Raw genomic sequence first — 16796 nt, 5'->3', positions numbered from 1 at the left:
GTAGTAGTGGGGGTGGATTTGGGAATGGAAATCAGAATTGGGGGCATGCAAAGAAACTGGAGTTTCCAAAGTTAGATGGTGAGGGATTGGAAGGGTGGATTATGAGAGCTGAATATTTTTTTGATGTGGCAAATGTGGTGAAGAATGAGACGGTTAAAGTGGCAGCTCCACATTTGGAACGAAGGGCATTACAATGGCATCAAGACTTGTTAAGATCAAGGGTAATGTTGCGTATGATTATTGGGGTGTGTTTCTGCTAAGTTCGTTTCGTAGAAGTTGTAGCCACTGAAGAAAAGTTGAAACAATGGAGATTGAGATGGTTTGGTGCCATTCATAGAAAAAGGACTTAGTCATGCTAGGATCTGGTTAGGTTCAAACATGTCTATTCCTAGGAAGTTACAAACGGAGAAATGAAATTTGCTAGGAATTTATTTTGTGGGAAGCTGTGCTTTTAGTATTTGGTTCACAATTGTTTTCTTCCAAAAAGTTTACTAATATTTATCAACTTTCTAGCTATTATATCAAAAAATACAATAATATCCTTATCATATCAATATAAATTTATTTTATGGGAGTATTGGAATATTATTTTAATTTTAAATAATTGTGTTCCTTTTTCTCGTAGGAGCTAAACTTATTCACCACCTTATGGTAAGTTACTTGGTATTTAGGAAGTTGAGTGGTCAAGGGTAGGTCTAACTTGCCTTTGAATTTGTTATTCCTGACTAACCCAGCAGACCAATTTTGCCTAATTATAAAGATGCTCAACTTCCTAATCCTACTTCCTGCAAAAACGAGAAGCCATGATTTTATGCAAATGTAACTCTAGAAACTGAGTAAAACAGATAGGATCTATATGGCCCACTGCCTCTAATTTTTATGCAGATGTTCTAAACTAGGTGAAACAAAGGAAAAGGATCTATATAGCTCATCACCTCTATTTTTATGCAAATGTAAACTAGGTGAAACAAAGTTCTCTGGCCATCTCAACTAGTTGGAAGGCGAAAGTCTCCTCTATGGTTGAGGTCATTGTTTTGGTTATCAGTGTGTAATGGAATGAATGATCATGATTTGTTCCATATTCAGATGCCTCATAAGGCTCTATCTCCTAATGTGTTTATTGTGCTTTTGGAACTAATAATCCAATGAGCATTTGTCTTGCTCAATGGCATGGATGTGCGGGCACATATATTTTGGTTATCAAGAGGTTTCCCACATGCCTTTGGCATTGTGCTTTTTTGGCAGTGGTGTGTCGTTGGTTGCAGCTTATTGATAGCTTCAAGAATTATTGTTTATTGCCCCTATGTTTCTGTATTTGGATAAAAATTTGAGTTTCAAGTCAAACCAAAATCTGCTTCAATTATATAAAGCTTGTATTTATTATAATTTGTTTAAAAAATTTATGAATCATCTTTTATTTTTCTGGAAATAAGTCATGTTTGCATTGTTATCTTTTTGGTTTGTCCAATTATTGTTTGCTTATAGGTGGTTTCTTTATGTAGCCTTCTTTTCTTCTTGCGATTTTAGCTCCGAAAGTGGATACTGAAGTCCAATCAAGTAACACTGGTGGCATGAAGCAACAATTGAGTGAAATTTCCAATGGTCCACCGGGGTCCCAGAAATCAAGTCTGCTTGATGCACTTATGCAATATGTAGACAGTGCTGGTGACTTTATTAACAGGTTTGTCTTGAAAGGATTTGGGTTGTGGTTTCTTTCTCGGTCAGTTTACTATTTTGATGCAGCCTAGGGGAGTAAGGATTGGTTAAATTAGGTGATAAAAGTTAGAACTGTGGAAAAGGACAAACTAAATCATGGAGAGAAAATACGAGAAGGTATGAACCCAAGGTTTTGGATGAGAGAGGATGGGAATGAGAAAAGTAGATGACAAAACTGGAGTTTGATCCAATTAAATATGAAATTTCATCAACTAAACAAGCTCCTATTTTGCTCATAGTCATAGATCCCTTTTTCATATATAAGAATGAAGTTTTGGATAATATATATTCTAAAGATCAAAATGGACAGATTTTCTAAAATTCCCAAGATCCTACAAAATCTTATTTCTGATTTTGTTCATATCCGATATGATTGAACCTTGCATATTTTACATCATAATTTGTTGATTCTCTTATTCTCCAGCAATCCCCGTGTACTGCTTGGTGTACTAGATTTCTTAAAGGCATTGTGGGAAGGGGCTGTTCAGTATATTAATATTTTGGAGCATCTCAAAAGCTCTAGAATGTTTTGGAAGCAACTCTGCAACTGTGTTTCAGTGGTTACTAGCTCGAAAACTTTTGTGCTTGAAAATTTGACCGAAATGGAAGCTCAAAGCTTGGTGTACAAATATTGCTGTCAATCTGCTGTATTGGAAATAATGGCATATGAGATGTTTCTGAGGAAGAAGTTGTTGCATGCTAACTCACTTCTAAAAGATGCTCCTCATTCTAAGGACAAAACAGAACATAGAGTGAGCACAGAAAAGTTGCAATCTGGGAGTGATTTTGATTTGGAGAATATCTTGTCAAATTGGTGTGACAAGTCCTTTTTGGGGAACCTAATGAAGTCGTATTCTTGCTGTGAATATGATGATGAAATTTGTTATCGTGCAAAGGTGAACTTTCAACTTTCCTTTCTCTCTCTCTCTCTCTCTCTCTTTTTTTTTTTTTTTTTTTTTCTGAGTGGGAAGGGTATTTGTTCTTGTTGCTTTGAGTTCAAGCATGTTGACTTACATTCTGTTTCTGTTCTCATTGGACTCTCTCATGTTCACTTGGGATCTAAAATCCCTCTAGCAACTCCCAATAATGGTTATTATTGATAATGTAATAATAACTTTGTCATCTGCAATTTGCAGGTTGCTTCCAGTATGTTCATTGTCCATGTGATGGGGAAGTTGGAATCTGGCAATACTGGAAGCATATCTGTATCATTACTGAAGAAGATCCGTGTCACTTTTGAAAATGTATGTTCCGTGCTCTTGATGGCCAACTTATTGTTTCCACATTAAGCCAATTCTTTAAGGATAAACCAGACTTTTTTTTTTTCCTGATAAATCAGAGATATTACTATTTATTAATGCACACTCATCAGTAAACACCTGCTAAGAAAAAAGATAAAAGTCCTAGATGAAGCCTCAAGCTAGTAAGTGAGAACAAATATTCCAAAAGTAGCAAGACCATAAGAACCAACAAAAGTAGCAGTGAACAAAACTCATCCAAAGAATCAGCATGAACTGCAAGAGCATGAGGTAAAAAGTACAAATGCTATCAATAAAGGTCAGAATCAAAACAGCCAAGAACTTCTTCTGACAACACTAACAATCCCAGAAAATAGCCTGTCAACATGATAAATTTTATTATTCAATTCAAGGAAAGAAAAAAAATAATAAAAACTTACATTATGAGTTGTTTGACGAGCCCTCTGAAAAGCTCATTGTAATTCCTTCTTAACTGCTGCATTCAATTTTTTCCTGCTTTGCTGTTCAATTTTGTTGAGTTTAGATTTTGTCCTTTTTTTTCCCCTCTTAACAGTTGAACTGTCAGCCTGCCCTTTCTGAACTGTTGGCTCAATACTCTCAACGGGGTTACAGGTAATATGCATATATGTTCTAGCTTTGCCATTTTAGCTGTTGTCAAATGTTCCACTCATAACCCAGGAATCAGTATGACTGAGATTGTGGATATGTGATATATTTAATTGTACTCATAAACATGTAATCTTTCTAAAGTTCATGAATAAAGTACATCAAGATGGTGTTTGGTTTGGTTACTTTTTTTTTAACTTTTGACTTAAAATATATTTTTTAACTTATGAGTCAAATTAAAATTAAGTAATTAATCGTTTGGTAAAGTTACTTATTTATAATTTTTAAACAGTTTAAGTATTTGATTAAAAGTTGCTTAAAAATAAGTTAATTTATTGAAACTACCAAAAAGGATATATAATTAAGCGTTATAGTTGTTAAAATGAGAATAATGTTGATATTGTAAAAAAATTATTAGGATAATATAGTCTTTTACTCGGTGAAAGAGTAATTTTAAAATAAGTAAATAAGTCGTAGATAAATTATCCTTAATTATGACTTCTGACTTATTTTAAATAGTTTTTTTAAATTATAAGTCAAACTAAACGTTAATCTACTTATAATGTTCTACTTACAAGTAGGTTTGACCAACTTATAAGCCAAACCAAATACCCATTAAATCTCAATTGGTTATTTTGGGGAACACCAAACTCCGAAATTAGCTATATGCGCTTAATTGTTACTTTCTTGCTTTGACGGAATTTTATATTATTAATTAGGGTAAATTACTAAACCCCTTTTTTGAGTTTGGCGTAATTTATAGTTATTACCTCCTCTACTCTCTAGCCCTTGATAAGCAAGATATGATATTGTTTTCATTACATTTTAGTCCCTAATATTTTTAATGACAACACTTTAGTCCCCAAATTGTTATATTATGAAACACTTTTTTTGTGTGTGCTTGATAAATGCTGCTATTAAAGCACAACTATTTGGGAAATGCAACTTCTACCAAATCCCTATACAGAAATTCTTCTAGTCCTTTTGGCAGAAACTCAAAACAAACGAATCTCTCTTCAGAGTGAGAGAGGGAGAAGCTATAAGCCTATAACCAGCTACCAGTCTGCAGCAAAATTGACTTCTTTGTGTATATGATGAGCCTTCACCTCCCAGGAAGTTTTCTCGAGCATCTCCTTGATATCATCTAGTATATCACTATTAGGACTGTCCATGTCCATGGGATGTGGGGTCTGATAAAGGCCGTAAAAGCATCAAAATAGTATTAACTGAACAATGAGACTGAAAGTCTTTATTTTCACTGTGTTATTCTCTAAATCCTTCTAATTATTACTGTCCTGAAGCTTCTATTCCGTGTTACATTCAGACCTGTGCAGATGCCCCAAAGCTTTGTTCATGGAGATTTTATTAGTTTGTTTTATATAATACTTTTAGCCCTAAAAAATTACACTTTTCACTAATAGTGCTAAGATACTCTCTATGATTATGCCTTAGATTAGGAAATTATACTGTAATTAAGTAGAGTAGTAATATGCCTAAATTGTGCATGTAATTGTTTTCCTAATTAGGATTTCTGTAATAGTATCTATCTTCCCTGTTATGGATAGTGTTGACCCTTGTATATATTTATATAGATTTATATTCCTAATTAGTTAGGATAGCTTAATTATCTGTTTTGATAGGAAGAAAAGTGTATATATATTTTGTATCAATTCATTGTGAAATACAAGAGAAAATTTGCCCAACATCCCCAAAAGGCTCGAAGGAATAATCAAGCTAATTTACTTCAATCTTGCTTCTCTCTTTTCTAATTCGTCAAATATTATAGTAGTGTAAGGAGTAAAGTAACTAATTTTCAAATAACATGAACAAAAATGTATATTAGGTTTATTAATTATCTTTATTTTTTTTCTAAAAAAAGAGGAAAAAAAAAACTTCATTATAAGTGGGTTTATTGGTTTGTTTTGCTTGTATTTGTCTAAAATGCTTGGCTCCTTTTTATATGTCCTGAAAATGTTGATATTGCGATTGACTTTTATTTTTCTGATTATTTTTATTTTCGTTTCAGTGAGGGAAAGGAACTAAAAAGTCTGATCCTCAGTGATCTTTATTATCATCTACAAGGGGAGCTCCGAGGCCGTAAAATTGGTCCCGGGCCATTTAAAGAACTCTCTATGTGTCTAGTTGAATCAAAATGTTTGCAGACATACCAACAAAAGTACAATGATGAATGTTTTGCACATGCCAAAAGCATCTGCTTGTATGATATCAATCATATACGAACAGATTTGGGACTACATATGTGGGATCATACAGAGTGGAAAGAATGTAAAGCAATTGCAGAAACAATGTTGGATTGCATGCAGCAAGTGAATTCAATGATTTTACTTTCTAGTTCAAAACTTTCCACACTGAAGGCCTTGATAACTGTCTTGACTTTGTATGACGATAATGTAAGTACGCAATTCTTATTAGTTTTTGTTGCATTGCCAAATTTTGCAATATGAAGATCTACGATGTTTGTTAATAGTTTTTACATGAAAAAGTGTTAAGCTGTAAACTGAATTTATTAAAACTAATATTTTGTGGTGAATTAGAATCCAAGTTTGGGGGATTTTGTCTAAATTGTTAGTTTAACTTCTGTATGTTTATGTTTTTCTGGTGTTTTGGAAGTTAACTTTGTTATAGTTGAGTGCAATGTTGTGATCATGTCCTTTGAGAATGGTTAAGAGTAAGATGTCTTAATTATGTCTCTTGAGCATCCTGTTGAAGGTTAGGCACCTGGAGTGGGGGAACTTTATGTGTATGACTGCCAGTTTATTCAAAATAGAATTTGGCTACCTTTTAAAATTCTGTTCACAGCCATTGTGATTTGATGTCATTTCATGTTTGGCTTAGAGCATCCTCCCATCATTTTTCCAACAGTTAGGGAAGCAGTCGTGGCCATGACTGATGTTAGCTTAATACATTTTTTTCTTTCGGAGGATATCTTATCTTCCAATCTGTACTCTTTCTTTCTTCTTTCTTCATAAGCATCAGATGCACTGTGTTTAATAAAAGATGATATATTAGACACAGATTTGGGTTTAAACAGCAGCTATTGAATACAAACATGGTGTGCCTTACCTATCAGATTTTTAGCCTTCTATCAAGATCAAGGACATACTTACCAATAGACCTGTTTTCTTCTTTTTTTTTTTTTTTTTTATCCTTTTTCCTTTCTATTCTTTCGTCTTTTTTAGATTATTATTATTATTATTATTTTGGGGCCGGGTGTGGGGGATGGGATGGAATGGGATGTATCTATTTGTATATTTTTCATAATTAAAATTTATTTCATCTGTTTCCATATTCTTTGGATGATGCTTTTGCATTTCCCCTTGTTAAAATGATTTAAATCTACTATTTGTGTGAAGTCGCCAGAGAAAAAGACTGTAATTGGAGGAAAGCTCCCTCGTCAACTCTGCTTCTCATGCATTGATCACATATGCCAACATTTTCACGTCACAGTGGAATCATTGGCTCCAGTTCTTGATGCCTCTGAAGAGATTCTTGATTTCCTTTCAGCACAAGCAGAATTACTTCTCCATCTTGTAAGATCAGCCCAAGGCAACTTGTCTTTATCTGCTTGTGTACTTGTTTTGAAAACCTCAGGTTCTGGCCTCAAAATGCTGAGTGGCCTCCGGTCATCCGTTAGTGGGGTTAACAAAACATTGAAGGTCTTGCTTATGCTGCTTCTCTTTGCAGTGGAGTCCAATAAAACTCCAGACAAGGAATCTGAAGGCTTTGCAGAGATTTCCAATGTTTGCCTAGGACTATTGCCTATTTTATGCAATTGCATTACTATTGCTGAACATAGTGGCCTCACCTTGACTACCATTGACTTAATACTAAGAAGTTTTTTGACACCTAAGACTTGGTTCCCTATCATACGGACACATCTACAATTGCAGCATGTTATTCTAAAGCTTCAAGATGATTCTTTTGCATCGATCGCAATAGCATTGAAGTTCCTTTTGACTTTGGCACAGGTGAGAGGAGGTGCTGAAATGCTTCTTAATGCTGGTTTTTTCTTGTCTCTTAGGGCCTTGTTTGACAACTTATTGGATAGTAGGCCTTTCACAACGATTATTAACAACAATAGCTTTGCAAAGTCATCTGAGAAAGAAGAAAAGCCACAACAGATTTGGGGTTTTGGCTTGGCTGTGGTTACAGCTATGATTAATTCTTTGGGAGACTCTTATTATACTGATCTAATGGACAATGTAATACCTTACTTGTTTTCAGAGAAAGCTCATTTGATTTCTTATTATCTTGATGCACCTGACTTCCCATCTGATAATCATGATAAGAAAAGACTGCGGGCACAAAGGACACAAACTTCTCTGAATGCTCTTAAGGAAACAGAACATACTCTTCTGTTGATGTGCACTCTGGCAAATCATTGGAATTTGTGGGTTAAGGGCATGAAAGAAATGGATTCGCAGTTGCGAGAGAAAAGTGTCCATCTGTTGGCCTTTATTAGCCGAGGAATTCATCGTCCTGGAGAATCTCCCGGAAGAACTGCGCCTCTCTTCTGTCCTCCTATCTTCAAAGAGGAATTTGATTGCTGCAAGAAGCCAACCTTTTTAAATATAAGGAATGGATGGTTTGCGCTTTCACCTATTTGTTGTGCTTCAAAGCCCAAACTTTCCACTGTCTCAGCCACAAGTAATGCACTTGTAATCCAGGGCCAATCAACTGAAACTGCAAATACTGTTTCTCCAACATATTTCTCAGACATAGTTGCCTTGCAGATATATAGAATTGCATTTCTTCTGTTGAAATTTCTTTGTTTTGAAGCAAAAGGTGCTCTTAGAAGGTCAGAGGAAGTGGGATTTATTGATCTTGCTCATATTCCTGAGCTTCCAATGCCTGAGATATTACATGGCTTGCAGGTAAAAATCTGCTTTTGCTTTGTCTAGTTCTCTGAATTAGGGGATATACAAGATGTGGGACAAGGATTGATTACCTAGCATTTGATTGTTGTAACTTCCTCTGGGCTAATACTTAAGGTGTAACTTACATGATATAAATGAGCATTAGTTTTTATTTTTCCCTTCCCATTAATAATTCAGACATTTATGCAAAACCTTTTTAAGTTATTGATGTCTTTGTTGGCTAAATATTTTTCTGAAAATTGTAGGATCAAGCAATTTCAGTTGTTTCTGAACTGTGTAATGCAAACAAAATGAAGCAAGTTCATCCAGAAATCCAGTCAGTCTGTCTCTTAATGCTTCAAATAATGGAGATGGCACTATATTTAGAGTTATGTGTTTTGCACATTTGTGGAATAAGACCAATATTAGGGCGTGTAGAGGATTTCTCAAAGGAGGTCAAATTGCTGTTAAAAGGTAAATTCCTTTCAACCTGCACCTGCTAGCTGTATATGATTTTTTAAATTTACTCCAGTATAACCACTATTTATATTGGCTTTTGTAGCAATGGAGGGGCAAATTTTCTTGAAGGCATCAGTAAAATCCTTAAAAGAGATAATATCTCTGGTTTATCCTGGACTGTTACAAACCGAAGGTTTGGTTTGAAATACTTTAGTGGACATTGGTGTATTGCAGGAAGTTTTAGAAAAGAGTGAATAATCATTTAGGCATACATGACTGAAATTTTTTGTACCCTAAAATTTCTTGGTTGTGGCATTTTCCTCCAGCCGTTCCTTTTGCGGTTGAAAGGGGGTGGCTTTTTCTTCTCAACAAACGTATCTGTTGTATGCCCACCAAGGAAAGAGGGAATGTGTATCTGGTAGTGATCTTAATTATTGTCATCATGCGGGAAATGAATAATTATTTACCTCATATTTTTCTCTTGTGCTGTGATGGGCCCTGCTCATTTGTGCATGTTTTAAGAGCTATGAACGTGGAGAGCCGAAGAGCTTTGGTTCCTTGGTTAGAGTTAAGGTTGGAGGTTTCGAGTTTTAAGACAATTTATTATTTTTGCCGAGACAATAAGTGAGCACCTAATGTAGACCTAGCCGCTTGTTGATTTGATCCATGAATTAGACTGGGACCACCAGGTCAATGATTCTAGTTCATGAATCGGTCTAAACTGGAGTATAGGGGCTGATTTTGATTCCCTCCTTAAATCTAAATTAGAACTGGTTCCGAATCACCAATTTGAATCGAAACTGGCATGATTCAAGATTTATTCTCCTTTTCTTTAAAAAAAAAAAAAAATACTGGATCCTTTTAATTTTGTTACATTAGAATTGGAATTGAGTTGAGTTGAGTAGAATTGGAATTGAATTAAAATTATATTGAACCATTTAAAATTGAAACCATTATGAATCGAAATCATTACAAATTGGATTCAGTTTGAACTGCGAGACTATCAAAACCAGCGGTTTCAGCCTAAAATTGGTTAGTGGTCAGGTCTAATAGGAATGATAATTGTTTTCAAACTTAAACTTAATTTGATTCGCTTCAAATTGAATCAATTTTTATCGATCTTGCCTTGATATTGTGTGAAATAAGGATGGAATGATCTTCTCTATGGCTTGAATTTTTATAGCTTCCTACACAATAATATTTAATTTTTTATTAAAAAATAATTTATTTTTATATATTATAAAATTAGAAAAAAATATATTAATAAAATTATGTTTAAAATTTATATTTTTAAATTATAATTTTTTTAATAAATAAATTTTTATTATATAATAATAAATTAAAAAAAAAAAAAGAAAGTCCTAGCGTAGAATTCATTTTGCCCTGTTCCTGACGGAAAAATTATGCCTGGATGCAGAAATGAGGAATTCTCACCCTCAACTCGCTGCATGCATCAATCCTAAGGTATACCAAATGTAATTTTATCTCTAATGAGGTATGGTATCACTATTTAAAAAAAAAAAAATTGTGCTGTGAGAGATTTGAAATTTTTTTTTTTAACTGAGAGAGATTTGTACGATGGCATAGCAGCTTTTTTTTTTTGGTTAATCATAGTTGTCAGATGAAGGTTGGTATATGGTAGCATTGCAAGGCAAGTTATAAAATATCAGTTTGTTTACTGACATAAATGGAGAATTCTCGCATAATTTATATAAAAAAAATCTATAAATATATAAATGCAAGGAACGCTTCCAGTATTTCCAATAATTACCCTGCATGTCATAAGCGAACGTGGATCTAAATGACTGGGGTCGAATTTGCCTGAAGATCAGTACTTGATGGATGGCAAAAGCATGCATCCTTGGTGCGACAAATCTTCCACTCTTTGTTTGAAAGTTAAAATATATATATATATATATAGTAAAGTACTTTCTATTTTTCTATTTTCTATCCTCTTCTATGCTGCTTTTTTTTTTTTTTTTTTTTTTTTTTAATTTCCCTCGTATTCGTAGATCCGTATTATTCGCGTGAAAGTAGATCTGCATCGTTGACCACTTGTTAAGACGCTTAGATTTTTTTTTTATATATTTATTTAAATTTAATTTATTATAATTTAAAATATATAAAATTTATTTATTAAATATATAAATTTTATATAATTATATTTTAAATTTATAATAATTTATTTTTAAAAAAAATTCTTTTTTTTTTCTCTATGATAAAACTCCAAACCGGTTTTATCTATATTACACCGGATCCCCAAACTTAACCCTAGTCAAATCCCAGCCTAACCACGGTTAATTCCCCAATCCTCAATCTGTACACGTGTCTTCATCCAACGGCCCCAATCCACCTACCGTAGATAAATCACTGCCTCGCCTTTCTATATAAGCAACCCCCCGAACCGGCTCTAACAAAAAACCCTAAACGGTAATATTCATCCTGAAAGAGTTCCTAATTTTCTTCATTAGTATTATCTTTCTATGGCGAACCCAAAGGTTTTCTTTGATATGACCGTCGGCGGTCAGCCTGCTGGCAGGATCGTGATAGAGCTATACGCCGATGTCGTTCCTCGCACCGCTGACAACTTCCGTGCTCTTTGCACCGGAGAGAAAGGCGTTGGCAAGAGCGGGAAGCCCCTCCACTACAAGGGCTCTTCCTTCCACCGTGTGATTCCCGGCTTCATGTGCCAGGGAGGAGACTTCACCGCCGGAAATGGCACCGGAGGCGAGTCGATCTACGGAGCGAAATTCGCGGACGAGAACTTCGTGAAGAAGCACACTGGTCCTGGTGTGCTTTCCATGGCTAATGCTGGTCCCGGAACCAATGGATCTCAGTTCTTCATTTGTACTGCTAAGACCGAGTGGCTTGATGGGAAGCACGTGGTGTTTGGTAACGTTGTGGAGGGTCTGGATGTGGTGAAGGCCATCGAAAAGGTAGGTTCCAGCTCCGGGAGGACCTCGAAGCCTGTTGTGATCGCCGATTGCGGGCAGCTTTCTTAAGTGATCTGCGATCGCAGATGATGATAACCGCGGCGGTGATGGTGGTGGTGATGGTGTATCCCTACATGTGGTAGTAAATTAGGATCTGGTGTGCGTACAGGGTTGGGGTCATCAGTACTTCTTACCCTTTTTTTAGAATCTTTTTTTTTTTTTTTATCATTTTTCTATGTTGATGGGTTGAGAACCACACCATAAATAAGATAAGGCTTCTTTTCTCTTTTACGCGCGATTATTATATCTTTCCTTTATATAATTACAAGTCTTTGATCTTATGATAGCCTGGGTTTCTCTTTCAGACTAATGGACTATTGGGTTGGTAGTGATAGTGAAATTGAGATAAAGTCTTCGGGATTGGCGACCCTTCAGGCTGTAAAGTAGTTGGTAGTTGTGATTAGCCTCGTTCCTCAGGCCTTGTATTGTCTGGTTGAAAACGTGAGAATGGGACATTTCCTTGAATTTGTGAGCTGGGCTTTTATTTTTCTTTTATTTTTTCTTTAAAAAATTTGATAAAAAAGTTGAGTCCTTCCCATTATTTTTTTAAATGAATTTACTTTTAAAATTTGTAAATTAACTTAGTTTATAAATTAAAGTAATTTTTTTTATTTTAATATAAAAATATGATCAATTTTTGAAATGAATCGTAAACCTTAAATATTGTTTGGGCTTAGTATGCGGTCGTTACTTTTTTTATAGTTACTTCTCATCGTTTGTAGTAGGATCCGATGAACTAGTAGTGACCCAACCCCCAGACACCTGCTATATTCGAGTTGTTTCACTGTCTTCTTCTAATTTTATTTTTTTTTAACTACAATTTGAGTAAAATTACAATTATTATAATAAAATATTATAAATTTTAATATTAATTTTTTTTGGATATTATTTTGAAAAGAAAAATTACTTAACTATATTTTATTTACATTAAAGTCTTTTTTTTTTTTATATCAACTTTGGTTCTCCCTCCCCCCTCTCACACACAAAATATTGCTTAAATTGAAATTACTTTTTTTGAAACAAAATTAAGAAACGGTAATAAAACAATCACAAATAAAATTTACCCTTATATATTGTATTAATTTTATATATTAAAAATAAGAACGTAGAACCTGCCATGGTTATCAATTAAGGCTATGCAGATCTCAAACAAAAAAATAATTGTACAAAATTAATAAGAATCGTGCTGAATCGAACTTATTTTGATATTTGATTTAATTATGATTTTTCATTAATCGGAATCATACCAAAACTAAAAATCAAATTTATATATGTGTTATTTCATGATTTTTTTAGATATATTATATATTTTTAAAATAAATATACTAAATATAAATTAATATTATATTTCATTTTTTTATTTTTCTTTAATAATTTTAGTGATAAATACACTAAATTATTTTACAATTATACTATACTATTATATTATATTATATATGTGCTTAATTTATATTTGTATTTATATCTTATAATTAAAGAATACATACTAATAAATAGTTAAAAAGTATATTACATGATATATTATAGATTAATGACATACTTTAAAACTTAAATATTAATTCAAGTAAGACTTTTAATGGAAATAGTCGTACAATATTGATTCAAGAACCAAGAATTGAATTGGAATTATACTAAATCAAATTAGAACTAAAAAACAAGAATCATACTGACCCGAAAACTGAAACAACAAAAAATTAAACCAAAATCATACTAAAATTTTGATTCAGTTATGATTTCTAAATAGACACCAAATTGAAAACAGAACCACACATCCCTACTACCAACCCAAGATAATAAACAAGACCATGGCATGGCATCTACACTATAAGTAGTCTAATGTAATTAGCAAGTGACATTTGCAGGCATCTTATGCAAGCTTTCCTCCTTACAATTGTACTTCTAATTAAACATGATGAAGTTTCTAGGGCTAAATTTTACCTACTGTTTCTCAACTTTGAGTGTTGTTTTATAAATGTCCATCAACTTCAATTTTTATCACAAAAATCATCCAACTTCAATTTAATACAACCCAAAGTCTCGGAGGCCACTTTTTGATGGAATCTCCAACGATAAGCTTACGTGGACATGCCACATTGGCATTTTAACAATAAAAAATTTCTCTCTTTAGCACGAATTGTCTCCCTCTAACTCTCTGTCATCTCCTTCCTTTCTTTATCCTCTCTCCTCTCTCTCTCTCTCTCTCTCTATCTCTGTGTGTGCATGATCTCTCTCCTTTTTCTCCATCTAATGAGCTAAAATCAACAATGAAACAAAACCACAATCCACAAATTAGTTCACAACAATACTCAAAACCTTAACTTGAAATTTATTAATAGTTTGAAAAAGATCATAATTTGAAATTTATTTACAGCAAATTGGCCTATATTACAATTCCACAAATCAATTTATCAAAACTCAAAAAAACTTGAAAAATTATAATGCATTAACACCTAATGAAATCCAAACACTTAATTCATTTCAGCTCGAAAAAATCTGAACCTCTCAGTAATCTTTAGTATCTCTTGATTGAATGTTTCTCAATAAAAGGCGAGCTTTTGTAATTTAAAGATCCAATGTTTTTTTAGATTAAGAAAAAATCTCGAAATTTTATCCAGAAAAAGAAGAAGATTATAGCATATAAACAAGAGCCATGGCTTTAGCATGATAAAAATTTTTCTTTCCTCGTTGTCCTACCCCTTTGTATCTTCTCTTTTCACTAATCCAAAATTGCCAAACATCAATACCTAATGATCAAATACCAATTCTCTAAATTTATTGCAAATCAATTCCTAATGATCAAATGCCAATTCTCCAAAATTATCACACAAAAAGAAAGAAAAAAAAAAAAACTCTAAATTTAACAATCAAACATAGAGCAATATAAAAATTTTCATATCTCAAATGGGTGTAAAGGTGTGACACCCCTTACCCGTCTATAGTATATCCGAGTAAGATATGTCACACGGTGTACCGGAACCCTTTATTTTATCATAATCATTTTTATTCTTCCTTAATTTATTTTTATCATAATTTTGAATATAACTTGTGAAATATAATTCATTTAAGTTATTGATTGAAATTATAATTTGTTTGAGGTTCCGAAAATTTTATAGAAAATTCGGTAGAGTACCGGCTAAAAATGGAGAAAACAGTTCTTCGGAACCTGTGAAAAACACTTCCAATAATCATATCCAATCATTCTCAACTCCAATAATCATCAAAAACTCAATATTTTTCAACAACATTTCTCAATCATTCATTTCTCATAGTACTCATATGTATAAGAAATAAATAAATAAATACTCAAAATTTCCATTCATAACCACAATTTTCACGATTTACATTAACATCAAAATACAATATATAAGTCTCATTTACACAATAGAAAATAAAAGATAGTTACAAAATACCAAAATGAAACCTAGTGTCCTACCAATGCACTGAAGATGGTGAGGTGACACGGACACTATGCAGAACTGCAGGAGGTCTCACCCAGCCTGTGGTCTACTGGGCTCTCGGTCAGTATCTCCAAAACCTACGCGTGGCAAAAGCAACGCGCTATGCAATAATGCTTAGTGGTGCCAATAATAAAATAAAAAGAAATAAAAGGAAGTAAATATGCAGTGAATGTATCGGTGTCTTATTGCAAATAAACTTTCGATGCGTATTTGTAGTCTTGCTTATTTTGTACTTGTTATATTCATTATTTCATTAAATTTATCCACTTTCATTTTTGGTTGCCCAAGTAACCTATACTGGACAACTGGACTGGATAAACGGGTAAACTGGCATTGGGTATCAAGTACCTCGGGCCGTCACACCATCGGTCACATATGTATCTCCCGGTGTGTAACAGAATAGCTAACAAGCTGTAATAACATCAGGCACAAGACCAAATCTCAACATAATATCAGAATGGCTAAAAGCCATGAAATCACAGAATGGTATAATGCCATGTGCAGTACTGCTAACTGAACCCTATTGGCATGCCAAACTATCCAAACTAATCTTGTTAGGTGTACTAGGGCATTTGATACTTTTAAATTTTACAATTTTTGAATTTCAAGTTTTGGTATTACTATTCCCTTCATTAGTCAACAAAAATGTTGACCTTTGCATAGAAAATAGGTACATTGGTTTTAACACTCCCAACATACCACATTTTGCATTCAAAATTTGTTGGTATTGGTTAACAATACCATTTCTAAGCTTAAAATTTATGGAGCAGAAATTTCAGTTTTTATACCCAAATTTTACTGTTCCATTAGTTGCTGTTGCAGTGGGAATTTGGGAAAATGATAAACATGAAAGTTGTTCCTTATTTTGTCTAGTTGAATTTATTTTTTTGAATCACTCCATTTGGAGTTTTGTAGCTCAAGTTATGGTCCAAAAACCACAACTGGCCGGATTGAAAAATTTCAGAACTAACCATATCTGCAGTGCAGTAAACAGTAACTTCCACTCTCTTGTTGAATAGGTTCTGGTCATAATTTGGGGTAGGTTTCTTCATGAAAGTTGTTGGTCTATATCTTAGCTTGTTGTTGTAAAAATTTCAGGTCAATTGGGCCATTCTACAATGAGTTATGGCCAAATGAGCAATCTATTCATTTGGTCATTTCTGCAGAAACTGGTTGCAGGACACCCAGATTGGGGTAAGTTTTTGGTACACTTGGTTTGGTCTTATGGGCATGGTTTCTTCACCAAAGTTGTGCCATTATGTGTCTAGTTTCATGTCCAATTGGCCAAACACCAATTGAACCTACACAGCCAAAGTTATGGCTGTCCAAACAGGTTGGACTCACAGCCACACCTACTGCTCTCACTAGGCAGCATACCAAATCAGTTTGTCATGCTATAATTCCCTTCAAATTATGGTCAAATTACCT

The 16796-nt window shown here is 33.6% G+C and overlaps 2 protein-coding genes across 4 annotated transcripts in view; both read left to right on the top strand.

The window, feature by feature from the left end:
• The window catches only part of LOC110643732 (uncharacterized), a 63154-nt gene extending 53766 nt beyond the window's left edge, over positions 1–9388 (top strand). For all 3 annotated transcript variants that reach the window (XM_058146726.1, XM_058146730.1, XM_058146737.1), the window contains 8 exons: positions 1503–1681; positions 2141–2612; positions 2853–2960; positions 3529–3587; positions 5608–5992; positions 6956–8476; positions 8725–8932; positions 9021–9388. In XM_058146726.1, coding sequence (XP_058002709.1) covers positions 1503–1681; positions 2141–2612; positions 2853–2960; positions 3529–3587; positions 5608–5992; positions 6956–8476; positions 8725–8932; positions 9021–9121 — 3033 coding nt within the window. In that variant the 3' untranslated portion in view covers positions 9122–9388. The remainder of the gene's footprint in view (positions 1–1502; positions 1682–2140; positions 2613–2852; positions 2961–3528; positions 3588–5607; positions 5993–6955; positions 8477–8724; positions 8933–9020) is intronic.
• A 1927-nt stretch (positions 9389–11315) lies between these two features.
• Positions 11316–12141, top strand: LOC110643731 (peptidyl-prolyl cis-trans isomerase 1). The gene has a single exon (XM_021796208.2). The coding sequence runs from the start codon at positions 11401–11403 to the stop codon at positions 11917–11919; it is 519 nt and encodes a 172-aa protein (XP_021651900.2). The 5' UTR covers positions 11316–11400; the 3' UTR covers positions 11920–12141.
• Positions 12142–16796: the final 4655 nt, after the last annotated feature.

The sequence above is a fragment of the Hevea brasiliensis genome, chromosome 1 (assembly GCF_030052815.1).
Source record: "Hevea brasiliensis isolate MT/VB/25A 57/8 chromosome 1, ASM3005281v1, whole genome shotgun sequence".
Taxonomy (NCBI): domain Eukaryota; kingdom Viridiplantae; phylum Streptophyta; class Magnoliopsida; order Malpighiales; family Euphorbiaceae; genus Hevea; species Hevea brasiliensis.
The sequence above is the reverse complement of the archived record's forward strand: the minus strand, read 5'-3'. Positions and strand labels throughout refer to the sequence as shown.

Bases quoted from the DNA above. Each gene is read 5' to 3' on its own strand.
- LOC110643731 (XM_021796208.2), top strand. From the start codon at position 11,401: ATGGCGAACCCAAAGGTTTTCTTTGATATGACCGTCGGCGGTCAGCCT.